Here is a 26,652-nt window from a genome sequence, read left to right as displayed (position 1 = left end):
AGCCTAACTGTCCTGCCCACTGATGGAGCTAGGTGGTCATCTTCCTCACCCCTGCTGGAAGGGTCGATGTTGGCTGAGAAAACACAATTGCTGTTGCTACCTTTTCTTCTTCGTTTTCAGTGAAACTAATTTGGTTTTACCAAGCAAGGAGACAGGTTTCAAAAGCCTGGGTTGAGCTTGTAATCAGAGAGCTTGGTAACAATGCAGTCCTAATCAACCTGTGATTTCATGTCCCCACACACACTGCCTCGGCCTTTGATCTGCGGTCCCGAGCAGTGGAATTCAGCAAGTCATATTTGCTGTGTGGATAGCAGAGGACCCAGAGCTCACGTGTTTTACCCTGAGGTGATTAAGAGGGAAAAAAGGAGTTGTGTTTGTGCAAACCCACAGACACATCAAAAGGCCCTGGGCAGAGGCCATCACGGCAAGGCAACACAGGTGAAACTCATAGGGTGTAATTCATCACAGTCTTTGATCCTCAAGTTTTGTGAGTCACACAGTCTCCCTGGGACAGTCTGCAAGCTCAGTGGGGTCTGGGCAGGAAGGAGAAAAACTCCAAGTGGGAGGAAAAAAAAGAGCATATTTTTTTTTTTTTTTTTTTTTTAGCAGGCGGCTGAGAGAGGATAATTTTCTAGAGACGTGATTTTTGCTTGGTTGTCTCTGAGGCAGCTGTGTTGTAGCTGGATCCCAGGATTTCTGCAGCATGGGACAGTTTGGGGTGTGTCTTGTGTCCCTGCGGCTCCTCAACAGTAAGATTGCATTGAGCACCTACTGTATACAAGGAGTTATGCTAAGTATCCTTAGAGAAGGGGCTTTTGTATTCATTTTTAAATCCATGGCTCTTTATGTGGCCTTTTATGAAATTGCATTTAAGTGGAGATTGCACAGGCTCTGAGACAAGAGTAACCTGGTATAAATTCTGATCCCCCTGTGTTCCGTTTCTGTGACTTTGAGAGATGTAGTTGCCCTCTCTGTGTATGGTTTCTGACAGTGTATAGACTGTTTCTGGCATTCAGTTACATGATTATGCTCCTACTTCCTTCTTCGTTTTTGCACTTAACTATTTTACTCTTGGCATGGACAGATGCATCCACCATGCCAGCATTTATCAGATATAATGTTACCACAAAGATAAGTAAGACCCAGTTTTTATCCTTATTAAGCTCTCAATCTTCAAAGGAAACATTTAGTAAAACAATTTACCAAATCCAGTATGATAGATACAAATTTGTCTTAGTGCTGTGTTGAAATATGCTGATAGATATTTTATCTGAAAATTGAAGAAGGCTTCCCTTGAGAGGTGATGCTTCTGAAACTGGGTTTTGAAGGATGAATAGGAGTTTACATAGGAAGAACTAAATAAACTTAGTAGTTAATATTTCTCCTTTTTATTTCTTCTCTTCCTTTTGCTCTTCTCCACTTCCTCCTACCCACCCCCATTCTTCTCCTTCCCTCCCACCACCGCCTCCTTCATATTCATATTTTATTGCTAACAAGAATATCTACCTGGAAGTGTGCCCAGTAGGGAAAAGAAGACAGTGGATTTAATTAGGAAAATTACAACTGTCTTCTCTAAACAGCCTGTTAGTTTTTCTTTTTTTAACTGAAGTATAGTTGATTTACAGTATTGTGTTTCTGCTGTACAACAAAGTGAATCAATTATACATATATACATATTCTTTTTCATATTCTTTTCCATTATGGTTTATTACAGGATTTTGTATATAGCTCCCCATGCCATACAGTAAGACCTTGTTTATTTTATATATTGTAGTTTGAATGTTCCAATCCCAAACTCCTAATTTACTCTCCATATCCCTTTTCATAACCAAAGTTTGTTTTCTAAGCCTCTTGAATCTCTTTGTGTTTCATAAATAAGTTCGTTTGTATCATATTTTAGATTCCACATATAGTAGATATCTCATGATATTTGCTTTTGACTTAGTATGATAATATCCAGGTCCGTCCATGTTGCTGCAAATGGCATTCTCTCTTTCTTTCCATGGCTGAGTAATGTTCCCAAGGGTATATACCACAGCTTTATCCTGTCAATGGACTCTGGTCTTGGCGATTGTAAATAGTTAAGCAGCATGTTAGTTTTTTACCCTCATGGCAAGTCATTCTGTTTTCAACTCTGTTCCCAGTTCACTCTGGATGCATACATGTGTAACTCACTTTCTACCTGCTTTCCCTTCTCAGTGGGACTGTGCAAGGAATCTGGATGTCCCGGGCACGTGGAGGGGCTCACGTTGTTTTCCTCGACCTTAACTGTTCCCATCTTGCCCACAGATGGGAAGCCGGTGTCTCTGTCCCCGCTGGAGGCCCAGCCGCACAGCCCGCGGTACACTGCGTCCAGCCAGCGGGAGCGCGAGAGCCTGGAGGTGCGCGTGCGCGAGGTGGAGGAGGAGAACCGTGCCCTCCGCCGGCAGCTCAGCTTGGCCCAGGGCCGCAGCCCATCCCACCGGCGTGGCAACCACTCTAAGACCTACTCCATGGAGGAGGGCACCGGCGACAGTGAGAATCTTCGCGCCGGCATCGTGGCAGGCAACAGCTCCGAGTGCGGGCAGCAGCCAGTCGTGGAGAAGTGCGAGGTAAAGAGCTCTGGGAACCTTCCAAGGACCCAGCCCCGCATTGCCCATCCTGGCCCCAGGCCAATGCCTCCTGGAAGCATGGCCAGGGGCCTGGAAAGAGCTGGCATCCTTGACCCAGGCCTGGGCGTGAATCTGGCCTGGTTACTCACTTTGCCTGGCAGATTGTTTAAGCCTCAGCCTCAGTTTTCCTTATCTGAAAAATGGGGATAAGAAAGCCTGCACCACAGAGGTATTAAGAGCAGCCAGTTGATGGAAACTGCTACTTGTTTCTTTGCGGCTCATTTTGGCATGCTGAGAATTTCTAGCTGTCATCCTGGGGGCCCTGTTTCTTAGCCTCCAGTGGCAGTGCTGTCCCTGGCCTGTGGCTCAGCTGGGCAGTTCCCCTGGACCTCATTCTCACTTTACACCCAGCTTCTGTAATTCAGAACCAGAGACTTGCTCATCTAAAGCAGTTTTTTGAACTTCGATAGCTTTCCTTCATTTTCCCCCTTTTAGGGTATGCTGGCTTTCTTAGCAACTCTTTGGTCATTTGAAAAACTTACCCACTGCCTCTCCTTGCTGCCCCTCAGCCCTCTCCTTCATACATCTATGCTCTTCTGTGCTCTGAATGTGCATGAGGACAGACACACACACTCATTTTATACTTCTTCTAGTCCTAGTGGAGGGAAATTAGAGCATCTCTGTTAAGTGTTAGTCACCCAGTCGTGGCTGACTCTTTGAGACCCCATGGACTGTAGCCCTCCAGGCTTCTCTGTCCGTGGGATTCTCCAGCCAAGAATACTGGAGTGGGTTGCCATGCCCTGCTCCAGGGGATCTTCCCGACCCAGGGATCGAACCCGGGTCTACTACATTGCAGGCAGATTCTTTACCGTCTGAGCCACCAGAGAAGCCCCTCCTTGTTAAAAGCAAGACCTTTTGAGATAAAGAAGCCTGAGTTCACTGCCCAACCCTGTTGGCTTTAGCTGTGAGTGCTTGAACAAATTACCTAACCTCTCTGAACTTCAGATGTGCCTCCTCAATAAACTTTAGAAAATAACACCTGCTTCATGCAGTATTGTGAAAAGGAGGTGGGATGGCCAGAGAAAGCCACAAATACTGTCTGGTACAGACTGTGTTTTCAATTGTGGGTCATTTTTGTTATTTTTAGTTAGATACAGACATATATTACTTGGTGTTTGTTTACTCTGTTTCCTGACCACATTCTCATAATGTTTAAACTTCGAACTCCCTGAAGAGAGAAGAATTTGAGAACTATAAGATGCTATTCACGTGAAGAAGGTTTTTAGTGATATCAGTGAGACACTGTAGTATGTCATAAGCAGATACAGGGCTTAGTTATGAAGTGATGTAGACTCAGGTCTGTGCAAGGTCAGGGAGGGGATTGTAGACTGTAGTGGTCAGGGAGAGCCCCTGAGGACTGGAACATTTCTTGTGGACTCTCCACACTGGTTGAAGTGTGGGCTGGTGGAGAGGTGGAGAAAGGTAGATGGGGGATGTCCTATGAGGACTGTGTGGGTGGGTAGGGAAAACGTGAAGCAAGACTCTGTCAAGCAAGAAAGGATTTAGGGCATGGTGAGATGGTTGGTCAGGTGAGCCCAGAGAACCCAGGCAGGGAAGTGGCTGAGGTTTCGTCATCATTCATCCAACGAGTATTTATTGAGTCTCTGTTGTGGATCTCACACTGTTTTCTGTGCTAGGAAATAGCAGTGATGGGAAAAGAGACAAAATTCCCTTTCTTCTGGTTCTTACCTTCTGAGGTGGGAAGTCAGGAAGAGATGATGGACGAAAAGAGAAATTCTGTTTGTTCCCAAACTCAGGTTTGTCTGCTCACCATTCAAAAGTCAATAATTTGAGAGGCAAGTATTAATAGAAAGGAAAGATGTTTTAATCCTAAATCTGGCAGTCTGGGGAGAAGATGGACTTGGGATCCGAAACCAACTCTGAAGATTGTGCTCTGCCATGATCATTTTTTTCCTTCATAAATTTCATTTTTGTTTCACTTTGTAAAGAAAATTTGTTTATTTATGTATGTATTTTCAGCTGTGCTGGGTCTTCACTGCTGTGTGCAGGTTTTCTCTAGTTGTGGCCAGAGGGACTACTTCTCCAGTTTATATGGGCTTCTCGTGGTGGTGGCTTCTCTTGTGGAGCATGGGCTCTAAGTGAGCGGGCTCAGGAGCAGTGGCACACGGGCTCAGTTGCCCCACAGCATGTGGAATCTTCCTGGACCAGAGATAGAGCCCGTGTCCCCTGTATTGCCAAGTGGATTCGTCACTACTCGACCACCAGGGAAGTCCTACAGGTTTGAAAGGGGAAAGGGGAGAAGGGGAGAATCTCATTGAGTCATCGAGGCAGGAAGTTGGGTTCTGCATCCTTCTCCATCGTGTGACTGACTCCTCCAAGCGTTATCTTGCCTGCATGGTCCACCTGCCAGGTTGCTTGGGGGTGCTGTTGGGGAGTAGAGAGCCAGCTAGTCATTTGTTAACTGCATAATTCTTCATTCTTCCTTCTATCTAGGAAAAGAATCAGTGGGTTAGCCAAGGCATGGTATGCATTCAGGAGAGCATAAGACAGGAATTATGTTAAATTGCCTGGTGATCTGCTTCCTATAAGTAGGTACTGACTATATGCCAGGCCCAGTCTCATTTAATTGTCTACAACCATTGCTAGTGGCCTCTGTTATGGAAGATCTCTGTTTTACATCTTTGAAAATGAGCACTTAGCAACTTTAACAGTTAAATGTTCATGATCTAGGCTGGTCTGGGCTGGGCCCTAACTTGGGAATGGTCTTTCCCTGCCTGAGGGAAGGCTGGTTTGATTTCTTTCAGCTTCTCTACTCTCTGGTTATGATCATGACATCAGTTTAGAATGTGGGCTGGCCCGGGGGAGGAAATGCTTTTCCTCGAGTGTGTTTACATTATTATGACTCAGACTGACTTAAACCACTGGGTAAGATTAAGGAGGTGAAAAATAGAAAAGGAAAAGGAAAAAAAAATGTGAGGGTGCAAATGTAACAGAGGGCGAAAACTGAGGATTCCTCTTCTTGCTGTTGCCTGTGTGGCCAGTGGCTTCCTTCTCCTGCTCAGCTTTCTGAGATACACACATCCTATTTCTAAAGAGGGCTTCTGCCCCAAGTGTCCCACAAAATAGTGTGGGCAAAAGACCACTGGCTTTTTATTCCTGCCCTGTATCATTTTTCTAGATTCTACATACATGTGTTGATATATAATAATTGTTTTTCTCTTTCTGACTTCACTCTGTGTGACAGACTCTAGGTCCATCCACATCTCTACAGATGACCCAATTTCACTCCTTTATATGGCTGAATAATATTTCAGTAATGTGTATATGTACCACATCTTCTTCATCCATTCGTCTGTCAGTGGACATTCAGGTTGCTTTCATATCCTGACTGTTATAAACAGTGCTGTGATGAACATTGGGGTGCACAAGTTTTTGATGGATGGGAGGGAGATCCAAGAGGGAGGGGGTATATGTATACATGTAACTGGTTCACTTTGTCATACAGCAGAAACCAACACAACATTGTAAAACAGTTATACCCCCATTTTTTTTAAAAAAAGGCTTTCAACGTGGGAGACAGGAGCCCAAATCTGGCTCCCTTCCTACGTTGATGGTGGTGAGGCTCTGAGCACTTTACATCACTCTTCTGAGTGTTGGTTTCTTTATTTGTGTGTTATGGATTAAAATCAAGTTCTTGCCTCAAACTGTTTCAGTGGTAACAATGTAACAATACTAGAACTTTAGGCAAACGGTAGCATTATTATTGTGTTAGTAGTTGATTTCACTGTGATTTATCAAACAGTTCTAAGTAACAGCTGCTTTGCACCTTCTTTCTGTTTACATGTAAGAAGTCTGGAGGCTGTCGGTGTAGGGACATACCTGGAATGCAGGCTTCCTGTATCTTGTCACCCAGCTGGCTTGACTGGCATTCTCAAGGTCATTGCATGGTCTTTAATGACTCAGAGCTTCAGCTCTGTCAGTCACATTCCAACTAGCAGGAAGGGTGAGTGTATCAGCTTGCTTTAAGAACACGTCTTAGAAACTTCACAGTCAGTCCCTTTTAGATCACATTGGCAGAACTTCATTTAGCTGGTACCTTTAGCTGCCACCTGGCTGCAAGGGAGCCTAGAAAACAGATTTTTCTTCAAGGAAGCCACATTCTCTGTTAAAATTTAGGAGTTTGGCTACTAGAAAGTGAAAGTGTTAGTCACTCAGTTATGTCCAACTCTGTGTGATCCCATGGACTGTAGTCTGCAGGCTCCTCTGTCCATGGAATTCTCCAGACAAGAATACTGGAGTGGGTAGCCATTTCCTTCCCCACGGGATCTTCCAGACCCAGGTAACAAATCCAGGTTGCCTGCATTGCAGGCAGATTCTTTACTGTCTGAGCCATTGGGGAAGCCCTTGGCTACTAGAGAACCGATGTTATGGTTACAGTGAACATTCTCTGTCAAATGAGTAGTTACCGGATTGGGTTGTACATTAGAATTACATAACCAAACATCCATATTCATGGAACCCATCCATCCTACTGATTGAGAATCCCTGAGAATAGGGCCCAAAATTTAGGTATTAAAATTTTGTATCCAAATGATTCTGAGATAGTAGAAACTGTTTGGAAACTACTGCTTTAAAGAACAACTAAAATAAATTGTGGGGTTCACTTTATCTCTATGCTCTTTGAAAGATAAAGATCTTGGGCTTGTTGCTACCATAACTTATTTTTTAGTCTTTTGCACCTGAGAATTAAGGTTTTGTACATTTATTTATTGAGTACACCCCATGGCATGTGGGACCTTAGTTCCTCGACCTGAACCCATCCCTGCTCAGAGTCTTAACCATTGGAGTGCTAGAGAAGTCCTTGTTCATTTATTATACTCTGTGTGTGTCTTGATAATGTTACTTCTTTTTATTTTATTTTTTTTTTTTTTTGGTGGAATTCATCTGTGAACCCTGGATTCTGTTCAGAGGTTCCATAGATGAATTAGCAAGTTCTGGCCCGCTGGCATCTTATTTCAATGTTGTCTCCTCCAGGGGCACACGTGCCCTGTGATGCTGGCTTCAGACCTATTAGCAATATGCTTCCTCTGTTTCCATCACTTGGCATCTTTAAAGATTTTAGGGAAAATTCCATAGAGGCAAACAAGAAATGTCAGTCAGCAGAGTCAAAATAGATTCCTCCTCCTTCGGCAGCGCTTATGGTTACGAGTGCTCAAGCTGGTCCTGACACCCTGTCAGCATGCAGGGCCTCATAACTAGGGACGTTGTCATCATCTCTGGTGGCACTGGAACTTCTCTGGGCTATGACAAGTATTTCTGAAAACGCTTCTGTAATGACACCTGGGCTGTCAGCTGAGATTGCTGGTGATAGAAATTGGAGCCTTGTGCCCTCTTATTCCCTAATGATGTCCCCTTCAAGTCACTGCTGCCCATTTTCTTCCTGCATATTTCTGTTGTCAGGGCAATTCTCCTTCCATGAGGGACTGGTTTCTCTGTGCTTCTGGACTTGGAACAGAATGATCCTCTTTGATCTCCAGTTCTGCCTCTGTTTGTACAGATATGTGCATTTTTCTTGCATTTCTGGTTCTGGTCCATCCTGGGAGTCAGCCATGGTTCAGCACAAAAACTGTAAACTGGAGTCAGAATGTCTAACCAGAAATCTTTACTTTGCCACTCACTAGCCATGTGACCTGGAGAAGGCAATGGCACCCCACTCCAGTACTCTTGCCTGGAAAATCCCATGGATGGAGGAGCCTGGTGGGCTACAGTCCATGGAGTTGCTAAGAGTCGGACACGACTGAGCAACTTCACTTTCACTTTTCACTTTCATGCATTGGAGAAGGAAATGGCAACCCACTCCAGTGTTCTTGCCTGGAAAATCCCAGGGACGGAGGAGCCTGGTGGGCTGCCGTCTATGGGATCACACAGAATCAGACATGACTGAAGCGACTTAGCAGCAGCAGCAGCAGCCATGTGACCCGGCGCAGTTCAGTTACTCTCTTGGAGTCTATTTTATTAATACAAGATGAGAATAATAATGTGTTCTTCCCTGTGCAGATGAAATGAGATAGCAGGTCGGAAAGTAACCCTGGATAGGTGTCACATATGCTTATTATGAATCTTCCAGTTGCCAATTGCTGCCTAAGAGATCACCTAAAACATAATGGCTTAAAACAACACCAATCATTTTGTTAGCCCTCATGGTGTCTGTGGGTGAGGGATTTGAGAAGGGCTTAGCTGAGTGATCCTGGCTGGTAGAAGGGCTCGTGCAGTTAGTTAGTCGCTGGAGCTGGAACAGCGAGGGTTGGAGCTGTGGGCATTGGCCTGGTATCTGTCTTCACTGTTATAGATTTGGGGCCTTCCTTGTGGTCTCTCTCTGTGGCTGGTTTGAGCTTCCTCACAACATGGCAGCTCCAGGATGGCCAGCTACTTCCATGGCAGCTGATGGCTTTAAGTACAAGTATTACAGTGAGCAAGGCAGAACAGAAACACTTTAATGACCTGATCTCAAAAGTCACATGGTGTCACTTTTGTCCATAGTATAGTCTGTTGGTTGAAACAGTTACAAAATCCCACCCACTTTGAAGGGAGAAGGGCATACACCCTATCTCTGAATGGAGGGAATGTCAAAGAGCTGAAACAGCAACAATTGATATTATTATTACGGAAAGTCAGGTGAATGGTAATGGCTGATGTCACACCACCCCTTGAGGAAGTATCCCTTTCCTTCTATCCCATGCTTTGAACGGTATTCAAAATTGTAATAGCAATGTAATAATAACAAAAGTGAACATGTATTGAGACCTGCAAATGTAGGAAACAGCATGCTAAAATTACATGAAGTATCTCATTTAATCTGCATAACATACGTTCTTCTTTTTATGGAGTAGAAAGCTACCACTGAGAAAAGTTAAATAATTATGGCAATGTCATACTGCCAGGAAGAGGTGGAGCTCACATTTAAACCTAGGCAGTTTGCTTCCTAGAGCCTGTGCTTGGAACCACTCTGCTGAACCCTGTGAATTAGAGCTGCTGGGACCAGTGCTCCATCAGCTCAGAGCTGCAGTCCTTATTCTCTGCCTGGCAGGTGCCTCATCTCAGAAGGCTTCTGGGTGACAGGCATGAATGATGTGGGGGTCACCTTTCAGTTTGGGGGCTGTCGCAGCCCTATGGGGGTACTCATCCCTCTGGTCTAAGCAAAGACCTGACTGTTCTTTAAAAAGAAGTTGGGTTGTTTTACGGTGCCTGCCAGATTGTGATTGCATTTGTCAGCTCAGTAGGAGTTGAGCATTTTGCTTTAGGTTTTATGTTTATAAACCTTGACACCTCTTACCTGCATTTTCTGGGTCCCTAACAAACCCAACAGAATTTTGATCTGTCTTTTTGTTTTTACTTCGTCTTCAGGGTCTTTCTATAATTACCCCACAGTGAAGGGATTTGTCTGACATCTTTTCATACACTGTGTCACTATTGGAAGATACTTGTACAGCCTTTGGATTCACATTTCATCAGCTTCATATGTTGTCTCTGAGGCTCCTAAATCTGCTAAAATATTTTCCCCTGAATGTCGCACCCTTGAACTAGGGAACTTGTACTAGAAGGTACCTCCATACGAAGCCACTTCAGTCATGTCCCAATCTCTGCCACTCCATGGACTATACCCCACCAGGCTCCTCTATCCATAGGATTTACCAGGCAAGAATACTGGAATGGGTTGCCATTTCCTCCTCTAGGGGATCTTCCTGACTCAGGAATTGAACCGAGTCTGGTGGATCTCCTGCATTGGCAGGCAGGTTCTTTATCACTAGCACCACCTGGGAAGCCCACTGGAATGTACCTAGTAGGACTTTTTTCTGGAGTGATTTTCAGGGACCCAAACTCTAAGTGACCCACTCCAGTGTTCTTGCCTGGAGAATCCCAGGGACGGGGGAGCCTGGTAGGCTGCCGTCTATGGGGTCGCACAGAGTCGGACACGACTGAAGTGACTTAGCAGCAAGCTCTAAGTGTGGCCTTTCAGATGCCTCCCTTGAGTATCTTATTTATTGCTTCAGGGCAACTTATTCCCAAAACTTAACAGTTTCATGCCACATGCATTTTATTATCTCATAGTTTCTGAAAAGTGGGAATCTGGGAGCAGCTTAGCTGGGGGTTGTGGCTCAGGTCTCTCCTGAGGTTGCAGTTCAAGCATCTGCTGGGGCTGCCTCAGCCGAAGGCTTGATCAGGGCTGGGGCATCTGTTTCCGAGCTGGCACACTGGCCTGGCTGGGGGCCTCTGAATCCCTCTTTTTATAAAGGAGTCACTGAGGACCAGAGAGGTTAAGTCACTTGTCCAAGATCACCCAGCTGGCCAGAGGAAGAGCTAGGCCCACCATCTGGCTCTTCTGACTTCCGGGGCTTTACTTTTGTGCAGGAGAAGCCTGTGTTCCCTGTTCTTCTCCCTCTGCCTTTTCCTCACCCTGAAGGAGGAAAGGGAGACTGGGGTAGCTGTGGGCGGAGCTCTGCCTCTCCTTGTTCTGTAGAAGTGAGGGGGGTGGTCCTCCTCAGAGAAAGTCGGAAACAGATTCTGTGGACACCCCTCCTCTCCCAACAGAATCACAGCTAACGTCTGTGGAGTGTTTAACCAGAGACACTTCTCAGAGAGCTTTAGCTAGAGTGGTTCTTGAGGTGGGGTCCCTAGACCGCCAGCATCAGCATCACCTGGTTGCAGGAAATCCTCGGGCTCCTACAGAACCTCCTGAATGAGGAACTTTGGGGGAGGGACCCCGCACTCTGTGTTAACACACCCTCCAGGGCTTCTGATGGATGTTAGAGTTGGAGGACCACTTATCCTCAATGACCCCTAGAGGGTAAGTAGAATCATGTCCCCATTTTACAGATGAGGACGTTAAAGCCAGGGGATGACGCCCAGCTTCTCTTTGTGCTGTGTGCAGTCAGTGACATGAACAAGCATCAGTTCAGTCATGCACGTATGTGTCTGATCCCCTCAGTTATCCAGTGGGGTATTTATTTTTATCTCCATTTTACAGGTGAGTCAATGAGGTCCAGGGATATAAAGCAGCTGTTCCAAGATCACACAGTGACTTGTGTTGACACTGCGGCTCAAACCAAGGTCTCTTCTACCTTTGTTGGGTTTTCCCTACTAACTGGGGAAACAGCCTCTGTGGCCAGCTGTGTGCCTCTCCCCAGCTGCTGCGACAGCATCTGTCTTCTGGGAGGTCCTGCCTCCCCACCCCTGTCCCCGGCAGCTTCAGTCCAGGGTCTAGACCTAGCCTTGACTTTTCCCCTCGCATCACATGCCAGCATTTAAATAGGTTTCCCTCTCACTCCCACTCCAAAAGGCTCCCAGTGAGCAGAGGCTTTCACTGCATTGTGCCTCTGGGGCAGAATGCCCTGAGGGGAGCACCTGAGCTTTTAGGTCTCTGCTAATGGTGTCAGTGGTGGAAGCAGGGTGAGCAGAGTGGTGTTTACTTCTGCCTGGGCCACAGCTTGCCTGCCATCCCTTATTAGTTTGGCCCAAATTTCATTTGGGACAGAGGTTCTTCTCCTGCATGCATGTATGAGCAAACAGCCCTATGGGACTCTCTCCTGTTGGAGGGCGGTTCTCTCTCAGGTTATGAGGAGGCTGACATAGCTATGAATCTGTGCTGACTCTGGAGACTGGAGTGAGTGTTGCCCTGGTCTAGTAACTGTCGTGTCTTCTGCTGGAAGCTCATGCTGCATCCGCTTGGTCTCAGTGCTGCTGGCCGCTCTGGGGGGCAGGGACCCTGAGCCTGTGTATATAGGAGCATCCGCAGTCTCTGATGGGATTGTCTGGTTGACTGTATTTCTCCCTCTCCCTTGACCAGGGGGACAAAGGCCGATTGACCTTTTTGTCCTTTGAGCCCAGGACAGCGCCTGGCACATCAGTCTCTCTAAAAGCACTCATGTCATGCCTGAATTCTTCCTGCAGGCCCCAGCAGTGAAGGTCACTTGACCCCAGTGGTGTCAGGAATAAAGCCCAGTTCACAGCTCTGGCACTCTGACCTGTGTCTCCAGCTACAGCTTGCAGCATCATATTGATGACTAAAGGGAGAAAGCAGGACGCTTTCCTTATTATAAATCGTGTAGTCCCTGTGTCTGAGAATTTTGTATAGTGCTTTAACATTTTTTTTTTAAATTAAAAGAAAAATTATTTTGGCCGCACTGCATGGCTTGTGGAATGTTAGTTCCCTAACCAAGGATCGAACCCAGCTCTCAACAGTAAAAACACTGAGTCCTAATCACTGGATCTCCAGGCAATGTCCCTTCCAATTTATACCTACAACTTATCCATTCTCAGGTTCATTTGGATGCCCTTCTACCTTGCTTTGCCTTAGGGATCAGTGATACGTCTATGGATGCTCCAAAGTCATCAGAGGTCCCCTTCTAGCCCCCAGGATAAATGGGGTGCTGAGGAATAGTTACCAGAATTAGTCAGGTCCTGGGAAGAAACGGGGGCACACTCACAAAAGGTGGGGAGAGGATTTAACACAGGGCCAGAGGCATGGGCGGGGTTCAGGGGAACCAGTGAGGGTTGTAAAGCTCGCAGGAGGGAGTCACCACAACCCCTGGGCCTGCGGGGGCAGGAGGAGTACTTGTGGAACCAGAACTAGAGGTAAAGAGGGAGAGGGGCTTTGTTCTCCCACTGAAGTCTCCCATTGACCAAACTCAGCCAGAAACCAGAGGCAGGAGGAACACAGTTTGTTATTGTTGTTGTTCAGTCGCTGAGTCATGTCTGACTCTTTTCCACCCCATGGGCCACAGCAAGCCAGGCTTCCCTTTCCTTCACTATCTCCCGGACTTTGCTCAAACTCATGTCCATTGAGTCTGATGCCATCCAACTATCTCATCCTCTGTTGTCCCCTTCTCCTTTTGCCTTCAGTCTTTCCCAGCATCAGGGTCTTTTCCAGTGAGTCAGCTCTTCCCATCAGGTGGCCAAAGTATTCTAACATCAGCATCAGTCCTTCCAATGAATATTCAGGACTGATTTCCTGTATGATCGACTGATTAGATCTCCTTGCAGTCCAAGGAACTCTCAAGAGTCTTCTGCAACACCACAGTTCAAAAACATCAATTCTTCTTTATGATCCAACTCTCACATCAATATGTGACTACTGGAAAAACCATAGTTTTGACTAGATGGACCTTTGTCAGCAAAGTGATTTCTTTGCTTTTTGATACACTTTCTAGGTTCATCATAGCTTACCTTCCAAGGAGCAAGTATCTTTTTATTTCATGGCTGCCCTTACCATCTGCAGTGATTTTGGAGCTCAAAAAAATAAAATCTGTCACTGCTTCTACTTTTCCCCCTTCTGTTCACCATGAAGTGATGGGACCAGATTCCATAATCTTAGTTTTTTGAATGTTGAGTTTTAAGCCAGGTTTTTCACTCTCCTCTTTCACCCTCATCAAGAGTTCCTCTTAGCTTTCTGCCATAAGGGTGACGTCACCTGCACATCTGAGGTTGTTGATATTTCTCCTGGCAATCTTGATTCCAGCTTGTGCTTCATCTAGCCCAGCATTTTGCATGGTGTCCTCTGCAGATAAGTTAAATAAACAGGGTGACAAGAACCCAATTAATTCGGTCTAAAAAAGGTTCTCGAGGCACAAATCCAGTTGGAAAATGGCAGTGAGTCCATGATCACACTATTCAGATTTTCTGACCAATAGAGACAAGTATGATGTCTGCCAAGTATAGGGGAGGAATGGACAAGTGGTCACAGAATCTGATGCTAGACCCTTTCTTTTGAGGGGAAGAACATCCAGGTGTCTGGGACCACCTTTAAGCCACCACATTGAGAAACTTGAAACCTGGACTTCATAGCTTCAGAATGGAAAATTCTCTTAGTGAGGCCATGTATGCACCCCTGGTCCTTCAAGGAACCTTCATCCCTGAACCCAGACTGTCCCCACTCCTGCCTTGAGCCTCGCCTCACTCCTGCCATTCTCTTCTGCACCCATAAAATTTGGGACCATCCCAAGCTCTTTCAGGTACGTGTTCGTGACACTCCAATTTTCTGCCTTCCTGGGTAGCAGGGCTCTGCGGTGGCAGCTGCAGATGATGAATTTATTCATGGTGGCAGGTGTACGGGATGAAGCTAAAGAGATTGGGAAATTATGTAAAATGTTTGAGAACGTGCGTGCTTGTGCTTACATTTAATGGGCCCATTTAAAAAAGTCCCTGAACCCTGAAGCCAAGACAAAGTTTGATATCTCAGAGGCCAGGTATTTAAATATTTGCGATTCCAAAGAGCCTGATTCAGCGTGCATTTACCCATTCTTGTTCCCACCCTGGTTATACCTCCCATGGGCAGGCATTTTCCTATTCATCTCCTCCACTATTCAAACAGTGACAGTTGCATCTGCCTTACAGACTTTGATTCTGAGTCTTTGGGAGATGTTTTCTAGAGATAAACAGGGCTGTCATCATTTTACAGGTGGGGAAGTTGAGATGTGCAGAAATGAGATTGAAAAGGTGGCTTTGGTGTTCTGTGGGATCTGAGCCTTTCTCACTGCCTCTGAGCCTTTCTCACTGCCTCTCTCCTTCCTTAAAACAGGGTTTCCTAGAGACAGTGCTCTTGACCTTTTGCACATAGGGTGATTCTTTTGGGACCACCCTGTGCATTGTAGAATGCAGAGCAGCATCTCTGCCTCCCTCCGTAGAATGCCACTCCTCACATCCCCAGGAGTGACAACCCAAAACGACTTCAGACATCGCCACATGTCATAGGGGAGGCAAAGGGGAGTGGATTACCCCCTATTGAGAACCACTGCCTTCTAGTAGAGTAGTTAAGGTCTTGGACATATGAGAGTGTGAGTTAATTGGTGTGAGACAGGGCTGGGGCACAGGGTACATTTTTGAGATCTTTTGGATGTTTCTGATGCACCACCAGCAAGGTGAAGAATCTCTTATGCAGAATTAAAATGCCATCTCTCTCAGCCTGTTTCCTGATCTCTAATACTGAAACAGTAACCCTGTACTTGTCTCGTACAGCTTAAACCTGGCAATCTGTATAAATTGCTGAATACTGTACCCAGTATGTACTAATTTGCTCAATAAATATTAGCTCTTAGCGTAGTGATTCTTCTCTTCTGTCTTCCCTCGTCTTCCTTCTTGGTCCCCCGTGTAAGTGTGGAGCAGGGATCCTGCTGCCCTGACTGTGGGGTGCTGGCTTGTGTATTGCATGTGGGGCTGAACATTTCAGGGAGCCAAGGGCAGGGTAGATGGGTCAGGTAACCAGGTAGGGCCTGATACACAGGACGAAGTGAGGGGTCTCCGTGAGGGGTCTCCATGAGGGGAAGGGGCAGCTGCAAGAGTGAGAGGCTCTGAGAATCCTAGAGCTGTGGGTGAACTGATAATTTCTCAAAAGTGATGATCTGGAGGAAGCTGAGGTTCAGTACCTGGCGCTGAGAGTGAGTGGCCAGGGTGGAGTAAAGGTCATTGGAATTGAAAAGGTCTTGCAAGTGCATCCTAGACTCTCGGTTGGTTTATCCTGGATATGGTTACCCTTTCCTTGGTGATGTCAGGAGGCATAGGCTGATGTAGGTCTGGGGAAGCCTGTATGGAAGTGAGCAGGACATCAGAACTGCCCTGTAGCTGGAAGTGGCTGGTGAGCAGAACAGGCAGTCTGGGAGCCATGCGCTAGGAGGAAGGGCCATGCATGGTTCTGAAAATGAAGCAGTGCCTATCAAGACCCCTTCTTTGAATTTCAGTATTGGGTGCCCAGAGGAACATAAAAATTTCAGGCAGCAGAGGGCAGCCAAGCCTGAGGGGTAGCCCTGCCTGGTAGCCTGGAACTCTCACTTGAAGACATGTGTTATCTTCATCACCTGTAATTCATTCATGGCACACCAAGATGGCAAATCACCCCCGTTTCGGAAGCTCAGTTCTCAAGGGCCTTTCTTCTGTGATCAGACTGCAGTGTGCCGCATCTCTGTACTTGACATAGTTGCCTTCCGTGACATCCTGCATGATGTGCGTCCTGACTGTCATGTTACAGTGAGCCACCTGATGCTGAAGCGTTCCTGGGTCACCAGGGGTTAATGGGCATGCTGGGGCCCATGCCCTCAAGTGCTTTGGTGAGATGATCCATCCATGTCCTATTGATTCTGCCAGCCTTCAGCTCCCTGAATGGTATCCCAGCTGGGCCCTTCGGTGTTTCTTGGTTCCCTTTGTCCTATTATCAGATTGCCCCTGACCTGAGATGTCCTGTGAGAACATTTCCTGAACTCTGAGCCACCACATCTCCAACTGAGATCCCCGGTTGTCAGTTCATACATTCAGGCGTATTTCTTTCTCCTCTCTTGTTACTGATTGTCATTGTCTCCAGGCTTGGGGGCACGGGACGCACTGTTTGCCTATTCAAGCCAATTGCCATTTCTCTCGTTCCCAAAATGTAATTGAAAAGAGCCTTAATGGTTTCTAAATGATGATAGCTCCATAAACCGATTAAAAAGGCCTTAATAAAACTGTCTGGAGTTATTCTTCACAGCTGCTGCCAATGTTCCTTGTGTCCCGACCATCCCAACAAGAATTAGGGCACTTTCTCATGCCGTCAGAAGCACCAGGAAAATCCTTCTCCTCCATCTAATTGCTCCTCTGTTCTCTTCCCAGACAATCCACGTTGCTATTGTCTGTGCCGGATACAACGCCAGCCGGGACGTAGTCACCTTGGTGAAGTCTGTCCTGTTTCACAGGTAAGCGCGCGGTTGTCCTCTGCAGGTTCCCGTGTGTAGCTGCCGGCCCGCGCCTTTCCTCCAAGAAGCGTTAAAGTAAAGCAACATTTCTCATCCATCATTTAAGCTGCCATGAAAATGTAATTATTGTCTGAAGCCCCGGGGAGATTATTGTGTTAATAACTTTTAACAGCAGGGTTGAGGTGCCCTCTCGCAATGTTGAGAATCGTAGCTCTGAGACCTCAAGGGACCTTCAAGGATGCTCTGAATTTGTTACTTCAGTTTCTTTATTGGTTTCCTCTGGTTGACAGCCATCAGACCTCTGTTTACACATCCCTGTTGACAGGTTGTGTTGTGGACTGAATTGTGATCCCTTAAAATGTATCCTTGGGAATCCTAAACCCCAGTAACTCAAACTGAATTTGGAGTTAAGGTCTTTGAAGAGGTAATTCAATTAAAATGAGGTCCTATGGGTAGACCCTCATCCAGTGGGACTGGGGTCCTTATAAGAAGAGGATACAGGATGGAGGCACAGCCATTTGCAAGCCAAGGAGAGAAACCTTAGAAGAAACCAACCCTGCTGACACTTTGACTTTGAATTTCTAGCCTTCAGAACTAGAGAAAATGAATTCCTGTTATTTAAGACACCCAGCTTGTGGCATTTTGTTGGGGCAGCTCTAGCAAATTTATACAGATGCTTACTCTGTGCCAATGTGGCCCACCCCACCTCCAGGTGTCTCTGACCCTTAGACAGTCCTGCTTCATGTCAAACTGAACTTTTCCAATCTGTGGATGGTGTGATGATGTTCTCTGACACTAGTGTATCGCCATGGAGACAGTCCTATGAAAGATGGATTCCTCTTCCACCTGGAAGTGACCATCCTCTCCTGAGTCACCTCTTCTCCAAGTTAAACACCTGCCGTTTACTTTTCCTTTTTCATGGGACTTTTCTTCTGTCCCTTCACTGTTTTGATGTATATCTAATTATATTCAGAGTATATCCAGAATTGGGTCTACAACTCCAGCTAAGGTCCTTGGTTCTGCTTCTACCTTCTTACCAAGGGTTTGGATGAAGCTTATCCATAACTACAGCCACCAGTGTGGGAATGTATCAGATATCCATGGCAGGATCCAGAAGGATCTTACCAGAAGGAACAGGCATGTAAAGCTCCCAGAGTTTAACTGAACAGAGATCAAAGTTTTGCACCCACATCTAACTGTCAAGAGCATAAACAGAGTTGGGAAAGATGGTGGACACCCAAGACCTACCCACCCTGCAGGAAACTGGGGTTCATCTTGTGTCTACCCTCTCTTGCATTTCCCCAGCCAGCCTGTCCATTACCAATGCCTCCAGCTTCTCCCTCTTGAATAATTTTCAGTTCCACCTCTTCCTGTTCATCCCCACTGTGACTGGCATAGTTCATGTCTCCATGGACTCTCACCTGTCCTTTCTGTCTCCCTGACCCATCCTCTGTGATGCCAGAATGATGTTTCAAAGATGCTGATCTGATTTCCTAAAACCTTTCAGTAGCTTCTCCTTGTCCAGGATAGAGCATTGAAGCTTTTTGCCATGGCACGTGGAGCATCCAGGGCCTGATGTCATTCTCAGCAGTGTTCCCCTGCTGCTCCTCAGTCTCCAGCAGCACTCGCCTGCTGGCAGCTCCACACCCTGTCTGAGGCGCACCCTGCCTCTTGTCTCTTCTTACTGCTCTACTGTGCCTTTCTCCCATCATCCTCCACTCCAAGCTGGCAAACTCCCTGTCTTCTTTAAGCCTTGCCTAGGCATCATTTTTTTTTTCCTAACTTTTTTCTTTTTTTTTTGGAGTATAATTGCTTCGCAATATTATGTTGGTTTCTGCTATACAATGAAGTGGATCAACTGCATGTATACATATATCCCCTCCTTCTTGGACCTCCCTCCCAACTCCCCACCCCACCCCCAGGCCATCACAGAGCACCGAGCTGAGCTTCCTGTGCTTTATAGCAGTTTCCCACTGTCTGTCTCGTTTACTCATGGTAGTGTATATATGTCCCTCCCATTCATCTCATGCTCCCCATCCCCGACCATACCCTGTGTCCACATGTTCATGCTCTGCATCTGCATCTCTGTTCCTGCCCTGGAACTAGGTTCGTCTGTACGATTCTTCTAGATTCCACATACATGCATTAATATATGATATTTGTTTTTCTCTTTCTGACTTATTTCACTCTATATGACAGACCCTAGGTCCATTCCCATGTCTACAAATGACACAATTTCATTCCTTTTTCTGGCTGAGTAATACTCCATTGCATATATGTATCACATCTTCTTTATCCATTCACCTGTCCGTGGACACTTAGGTTGTTTCCATGTCCTGGCTATTGTAGATAGTGCTGCAGTGAACAAAGGGGCATGTGTATGTTTTGAACTATGGTTTTCTCAGGGTATGTGCGTAGTAACCGGAAGCCCACCTGTACCTCTCAGCCTGAGTCAGGCCTCCCCTTCTACCCGCCCATAAAGTCCTATGCATTTATTATCTTTATTACATTATATTTTGTTTATCTATACATGTTATATTTTCTAGTAGAATCTGGGCCTTCTGGAGATAGGACACCATGCTTTGATTTTCCTGTTTTCCCAGTATCTCAGCCAAGTACTATTTATATGCTCCATAAATGTTTCCTTGTTTAATAACTAAACCTGGGAGACTCTTGAGAGTACCGTGGACAGCAAAGAGATCCAACCAGCCCATCCTAAAGGAGATCAGTCCTGGGTGTTCATTGGAAGGACTGATGTTGACGCTGAAACTCCAATACTTTGGCCACCTGATGTGAAGAGCTGACTCATTGGAAAAGACCCTGATGCTGGGGGAGATTGAGGGCAGGAGGAGAAGGGGACGGCAGAGGATGAGATGGTTGGATGGCATCACTGACATGGGTTTGAGTAGACTCTGGCAGTTGGTGATGGACAGGGAGGCCTGGTGTGCTGTGGTTCATGGGGTCACAAAGAGTCAGACACAACTGATCGACAGAACTGAACTGAGGAGCCTGCGTTAATAAATAACCTAAAGACATATTTATTCAACCAGTTACCTATTAGCCCAGACTTAATTTTATTTCACTTCACATTCAGGCCACTATATAGCTCAGTGATTTTCAGCAGGCCATTTCACTCTTTAGACTGGAGTTTTTTTTTATCAGTTAGCTTATATCAGTTAGTTAGGAATCAGTTCACCCCAAAACTTACTTGGTAAAAGACAGCATTTATTTCCTAGCTCAGCTATTTGTACTGATCTCACCCGGCTGGTTCTTGATGGACTGCCCTGTTCCTGCAGTCAGCGGGCAGGTTAACAAAACATCGCATTGGCTGCCTTCCTGGAGCAGGGAAGGGAGGTGGGAGCTACTAATGACAGGGTCTACATTACATAGACTACATTACAGGGTCAGTTACTGCTGGGGACGTGGGCCCTCCTGGTAGCTCTGTCCATTTGCCACTGTGCTTTCAGTTGTACATCCGAGGAGAAAATGGGAATGTGGAATAAAGAGGAACCTTTTCCCAAAACCCTGGTTTCTGTGCAGTTTTGGGAACTTGTGGTTCTGCAGCCTTGATCTGCTGCTTGAAACCAGCCATCATGTAGGCTAAGCATTGAATTAGACAAGTGATTTTCAGCCTATATGTATTGGGGTGGCCAAAAAGTTCATTTGGGTTTTTAAACTTTTTGGCCAACTCAATATTTATTCCTTGTCTGCACTAAAGAACTCATGGTTGGGAGGAAAAAAGAAAAAAAACACTCTTTAAAGAAGAGTATTTGCACGATTGGGCTTCCCAGTGGTGCAGTGTAAAGAGTTCACCTGCCAGTACAGGAGACACAAGAGATGTGGGTTCAGTCCCTCGGTCAGGAAGATCCCCTGGAGTAGGAAATGGCTACTTGCTCCAGTATTCTTGCCTGGAGAATTCCATGAATAGAGGAGCCTGGCAGGCTTCAGTCCATGGGGTCGCAAAGAGTTGGACACTACTGAGCATGGCAGACATATGTCGTATGATTACAGATAGTTATGCTCTTTCTCAGTTATGGCACATTTTAAGATCATAAAAAGTTCTTATGATAGTATTGGGTGTAAGTACTATTCCAGCTATAATAATGTATATGTACAAACCTAAATAATTCCAGTAGTTGTTGAAATTGTAAAAATCCTATTGAGTATAAACTCTTCCTCCTACAGTAGCTGCAGCACAAAGATGTTCAATTTAGAAATAGCAGTAGTTTTATTATCAGCTGCCTATGGCAGGCCATACTTTCATGGAGGCATGGAGATCTGAGAAGAAAGCAAATTCTCAACATGTGATGTGAAAATTCTGCACCCCACATCAGGGCCTGCTTGATCTCCCTGAACTGAGCAGCCAATTAAGTCCCTCCCATCCTTGGGATTCTACAGATAAGAATGATTCTGTGAATTGATATGCTGGTCATAATGATTTGAGATATCAAGACAAAAGGACTTTTGAAAGACATTCCATTCAGGAAGTCCAGCTATAAATAGCTTCATTGCTTCCAAAGCATGTTATGAGGATTAACTAATACATGATTATAAAATACTTTGACAAATGGAGTACCTTCCTAATGTTAATAATATAATAATAGTGGTGCCGGATGCTTCTTTTGGCTTTCACTGTTAATTACAGTAATTAGATTTATTTTCCGGACAAGATTTTTAGCAAAATTTCATTTAAGGTTTGCTTTGTTACATCAAATCCGTTTTTCTGCAGCATGCCTGATGATAGTGGACACACTATATTTTAAAAGATAGGAAAGGAGTGCTATGCGCACAGTTTTTGTTTTTTTTTAATTCTTTTTAGTATTTATTTGGATGCATCAGGTCTTTGTTGTGGCATATGGGATCCTTAGTGGCGCACAGGCTTAGCAGTTGCAGCCTGCCGTCTTAGTTGCCCTGCAGCATGTGGGATCTAGTTCCCTGAGCAGGGATTGAACCCGTATCCCCTGCATTACTGCTAAGTTACTGCTAAGTTGCTTCAGTCGTGTCCGACTCTGTGCGACCCCATAGACAGCAGCCCACCAGGCTCCCCTGTCCCTGGGATTCTCCAGGCAAGAACACCAGAGCAGGTTGCCATTTCCTTCTCCAATGCATGAAAGTGAAAAGTGAAAGTTAGGTTGCTCAGTAGTGTCCAACTCTAGTGACCCCACGGACTGCAGCCTACCAGGCCCCTCCGTCCATGGGATTTTCCAGGCAAGAGTACTGGAGTGGGGTGCCATTGCCTTCTCCGTCCCCTGCATTGGAAGGCATATTTTTAACCACTAGACAGACCACCAGGGAAGTTCCTGTGAGCACTCTTATATACTGATGCTGGCATTAAAAATTGCTATAACCTTTTAGAAAGTTCATAGTATTGTTGCCTAAGATGTTTACCCTATATGACTACATTAAGGGATTCTGCCTTAAAGGGATAATCCTAACTACAGAGGAAAATTTTTTGTGAAATACTGCTCATAATCCTAAAAATTCTATTAATACTTAAACAGTAAGTCTAAATTTAATACTTAATAAGTCTAAATAATGGAATATCCCTCTTATAGTAAACCATATTCTTAATTGGTTATAAAAAGTATATTATAACATGGCTAAGTGATAGTTTATGATATAAAGTAAGTGACAAGACAGCTCAAAAACTCACACTTATCATCGTTCCACTATGTAAATACATACACATCTACATGGTTGACATACAGGGGGTGAAAGAGTTGCAAAAAATACATGAAAAATGAAATTTTTGCATATTGTATTCAGAATGGAAAAAGTACAAATGATCTTGGTTTTGTTTTCTCTTTACATACATTTTTGGTCATCTCATTTTGCACCCTTTGTAATGAAGAAAGAAAGTGGAGGAGAAAAAATAAATACAACGTATATGTGAGCAAAGGTTTACCTCGTTGAAAATAAGACAGTATTGTGCCTTCGTCACCTGGATGGGATAGTATTTAAACAAAAATTGGGGAAATGCCTGTAACTCCAATCCTAATTGCAAATAAACTGGGAGATATAGCTATTCTGTAAGGAAACTGAGCTTTTAATGAGCAGAGAAAAAATTCTTACTTAGTCACTAAGTGGTTACCTTAGTGGTCAGAAAGGTGGACCAGCTTGTAAAAAGTTAATATTTGTTTGCTAGGAGGATCTATTTACTCGCTCACTCCATCACCCTGTTGGCAGGAGGAGACTGGGTGGTTTGCCTTGCTTTTCATATCAAGCAACTTTTTTGTGTGTTTGTTTTTAAATCTGTGCCCCTCAAGAGCAGAAAGGATAAAACAGCATAGCGTCTTCATGAACAGTATTTGCCTCTAATTGTCTTATTGCTTATTCAGGCTTAAACTTGGTATAGAAGCAGTTTCTAGATTCTGCAGGGAGGAACCTAGGATTGAATAAAACAAAGAACTAGAAGTAGGTTCTGATTCTGGTCTTTCTGTCTGTGAGCTGCTGACCCAGGGAGGTCACTCTCCTCCTTGGAGCTTTGCTTTGTTCCCCAGTCTCTCATAGAGCCCTGTTGTGAATATCAAAAGAGGTAGTCAATGTGAAATGCTTCTGTATTTTATTTATTTAACAAATAGAAGGGTAGTTCTCACTCTGTTAGGCTGTGCTCTGAGTGTTTTTCAGATACCAACTCACTGAATGTTCTTCTAATTCCATGAGGAGGTCTACTGGGTATCCCCGTTTTACAGATGATGAAACTGAGGATCCATATGTGAAGTCATGAATCAGGGTCACAGAGAGGAAAGGCAGGGCTGGGTTTGGACCCAGACAGTCTAGCTTCAGAGTCCAAACTCTCGAAAAGTTACTGTTTTGAGTATGATTTTCTTATTTTCACTCATCATTTTGGGTGACCATGTAGACATTGTTACTATTCCTGTGATCCATTTCCGTCTTTATCCCCCACCCAGGTTATGTATTTTTGAGGTATTAAATATAAATAGTGGGGTTTCTTTTTTGGCTGCCCCATGAAGCATTTAGGATCTTAGTTCCCCAACCAGGGGTCAAACTTGTGTACCCTGCATTGGAAAGTGGAGTCAATTGCTAGACCACTGGGGAAGTCCCTGGACTGAACATTACTGTTCTGGTAAGGCTTAAGAAAATGCATGGGGAAATGAAAATCTTCATGAGGCAATATATACATTAATTAGCTTGATTGCAATGATGATTTCACAATGTAGACATATATAAAAGTATCACCTTAAATGTTTCATAGTATTAAATGTACTTTGGAAACACAAAGTATATAATACACTTTGCTGCTGCTGCTGCTAAGTCACTTCAGTCGTGTCTGACTCTGTGCGACCCCATAGATGGCAGCCCACCAGGCTCCATCATCCCTGGGATTCTCCAGGCAAGAACACTGGAGTGGGTTGCCATTTCCTTCTCCAATGCATGAAAGTGAAAAGTGAAAGCTAAGTTGCTCAGTCGTGTCCGACCCTCAGCGACCCCGTGGACTGCAGCCTTCCAGGCTCCTCTGTCCATGGGATTTTCCAGGCAAGAATACTGGAGTGGGGTGCCATTGCCTTCTCTGTAATACACTTTAGATATACAGATTTTTATTTGTCAATTATACCTCAGTAAAGTTCGGGGGAAGAAAATAGCAAGGACATGTAATATCTTTGAACAGGTAAAAGATGTATGCTATGTAGTCGTGCATGTAAAAGCAAAAAGAATTAGTTAATATAGTTTATAGGTCCCAAGGATAGGTCATTTGACTTTCATCCCAGCCATGTACAAGTGCGTACCCACAAATGGATGAGGAAACTGAGGCCCAGAGGTTAAATCCTGTGTTCAAGGTCACAGGTAAATAAGTGATGCTCCTGAGGTTCTACCCTTGGCTCTGGCCAACCTTGGAGTCCATGCTACTTTTACTACACTATGAGGTCTTTGATTTGCTCTGTTCTTCTCCGCTGGAGAGCTCTTCTGACATGATACTGAGGTGTCCTCGATTCTCTCCACATTATCAAGGCCACTTGTCCTCCCCCACACCAAGAGCTCACACCAAAAAACCCTCATTTGGGCTTCTATGCTTTTCTGCAGTGAGTTCCATTAAATCTCTCAGTGTAACAGATTCACTGAGCATTCGAGTTGCTGTCACAGGCTCTTTCTTTTTCTAAAATTGCAATTCCATTGTAAACTTAATAATTAAGGATTATTCAACTCAGCTGTCCTTGTATATTTTAATAAAAAACAGACCTTGGGTTGCCTTATAGGGACTGTGACACATTCCTGACAGAAATAAGAAAGGAAAGGCAGGGAGAAAACTGGGGTTTAATCATCTTTGCCTCTTTGTATTACCATATTTATTGCATCCCAGCCTGAACAGGGGAGCAGTTAAGGAAACCAGAGGCAGCGGGAGCATTGCTCATTATGAGCAAAATCTGCAGGCTCTGCTGAAGATGAAGCATGCACTTGCTTCCTTCTTTGTTAGGAAAGCGTGATCTGGTCTGAATTAGAAGAGACCTAATGTCTGGGTTGCTCGACCCCAATCAAGCTATGTGGGACCCATTGTATTTGAAGACGTATACTCAAGCTGGCCCATTCAAGTAGAAGCCTTTTCGCATGGGCTTAAAGCATTGCTCCCAGAATGCATATGTAACTGGTGGACTGATATTAAAGGCTATTTTAGTTGTTTTATAGACACTGAATCATATATTAAGAAAATCATTCCTTTTGTGATTCTTCTGAATGAGTTCTTATTATCTTCAGTTGATGAAACTCATTTTGGTACAAATATGTTCTTAACATCTGTCCAACTCTTGCTAATCTCCCTCCAAACAACAGAGAATAGGATGGAGGCTCACGGCCTTTGGCTGGTTTGGGGATTTGCAGGCCTCTAGCATTAAAACGATTTTACCAGCCTGAGTTAGGAACCAAATGCAAAATCAGCCTTGGGGATTACACATTGGGAATGAAATTATCACCAGTGTTGCTGTTTGTCCTGAATTGTGGAATGTTCTTTGAATTGAGGGCACTTTTTTGTCCTCATGAGTTGGGGTTACTTATAGTCTGAGCCAACCTGGACAATTGCTGGCTTTTCCTACCTAGGCAGATCTTTTCTTGTACAACACAGCTTCTAAGACAGCTGAGTAGACCAGACCTCATTCCCGCTCCCAGACCCATAGGTTAGACTGTCACTCTCCATCTCAGGCCAGTGGAGAAGCATTGGGATGTAATTCACATACTATGAAATTCACTCTTTAAAAGTGGACAGTTCAGTGGTTTTTGGAACATTCAGAATTGTGCAACTATCCCCACCATCTAATATTATCAATGGCCCATTTTCAGCATCTCATAAAGAAACACCCGTCCGCATGAACAAT

At 44.9% G+C, this 26,652-nt stretch overlaps 1 protein-coding gene across 6 annotated transcripts in view; it reads left to right on the top strand.

Annotated features, from left to right (window-relative positions):
* Positions 1-26,652, top strand: part of LARGE1 (LARGE xylosyl- and glucuronyltransferase 1) — a 611,943-nt gene that overhangs the window by 279,414 nt on the left and 305,877 nt on the right. For all 6 annotated transcript variants that reach the window (XM_086401204.1, XM_086401203.1, XM_086401201.1 and 3 more), the window contains 2 exons: positions 2,290-2,591; positions 17,244-17,326. In XM_086401204.1, coding sequence (XP_086257330.1) covers positions 2,290-2,591; positions 17,244-17,326 — 385 coding nt within the window. The remainder of the gene's footprint in view (positions 1-2,289; positions 2,592-17,243; positions 17,327-26,652) is intronic.

This window comes from Bos grunniens, chromosome 5 (genome assembly GCF_055505025.1).
Source record: "Bos grunniens cultivar Pamir isolate PY7600 chromosome 5, Bosgru_T2T1.0, whole genome shotgun sequence".
NCBI classification, from domain to species: Eukaryota; Metazoa; Chordata; class Mammalia; order Artiodactyla; family Bovidae; genus Bos; species Bos grunniens.
This window is presented reverse-complemented; position numbering and strand designations above follow the sequence as displayed.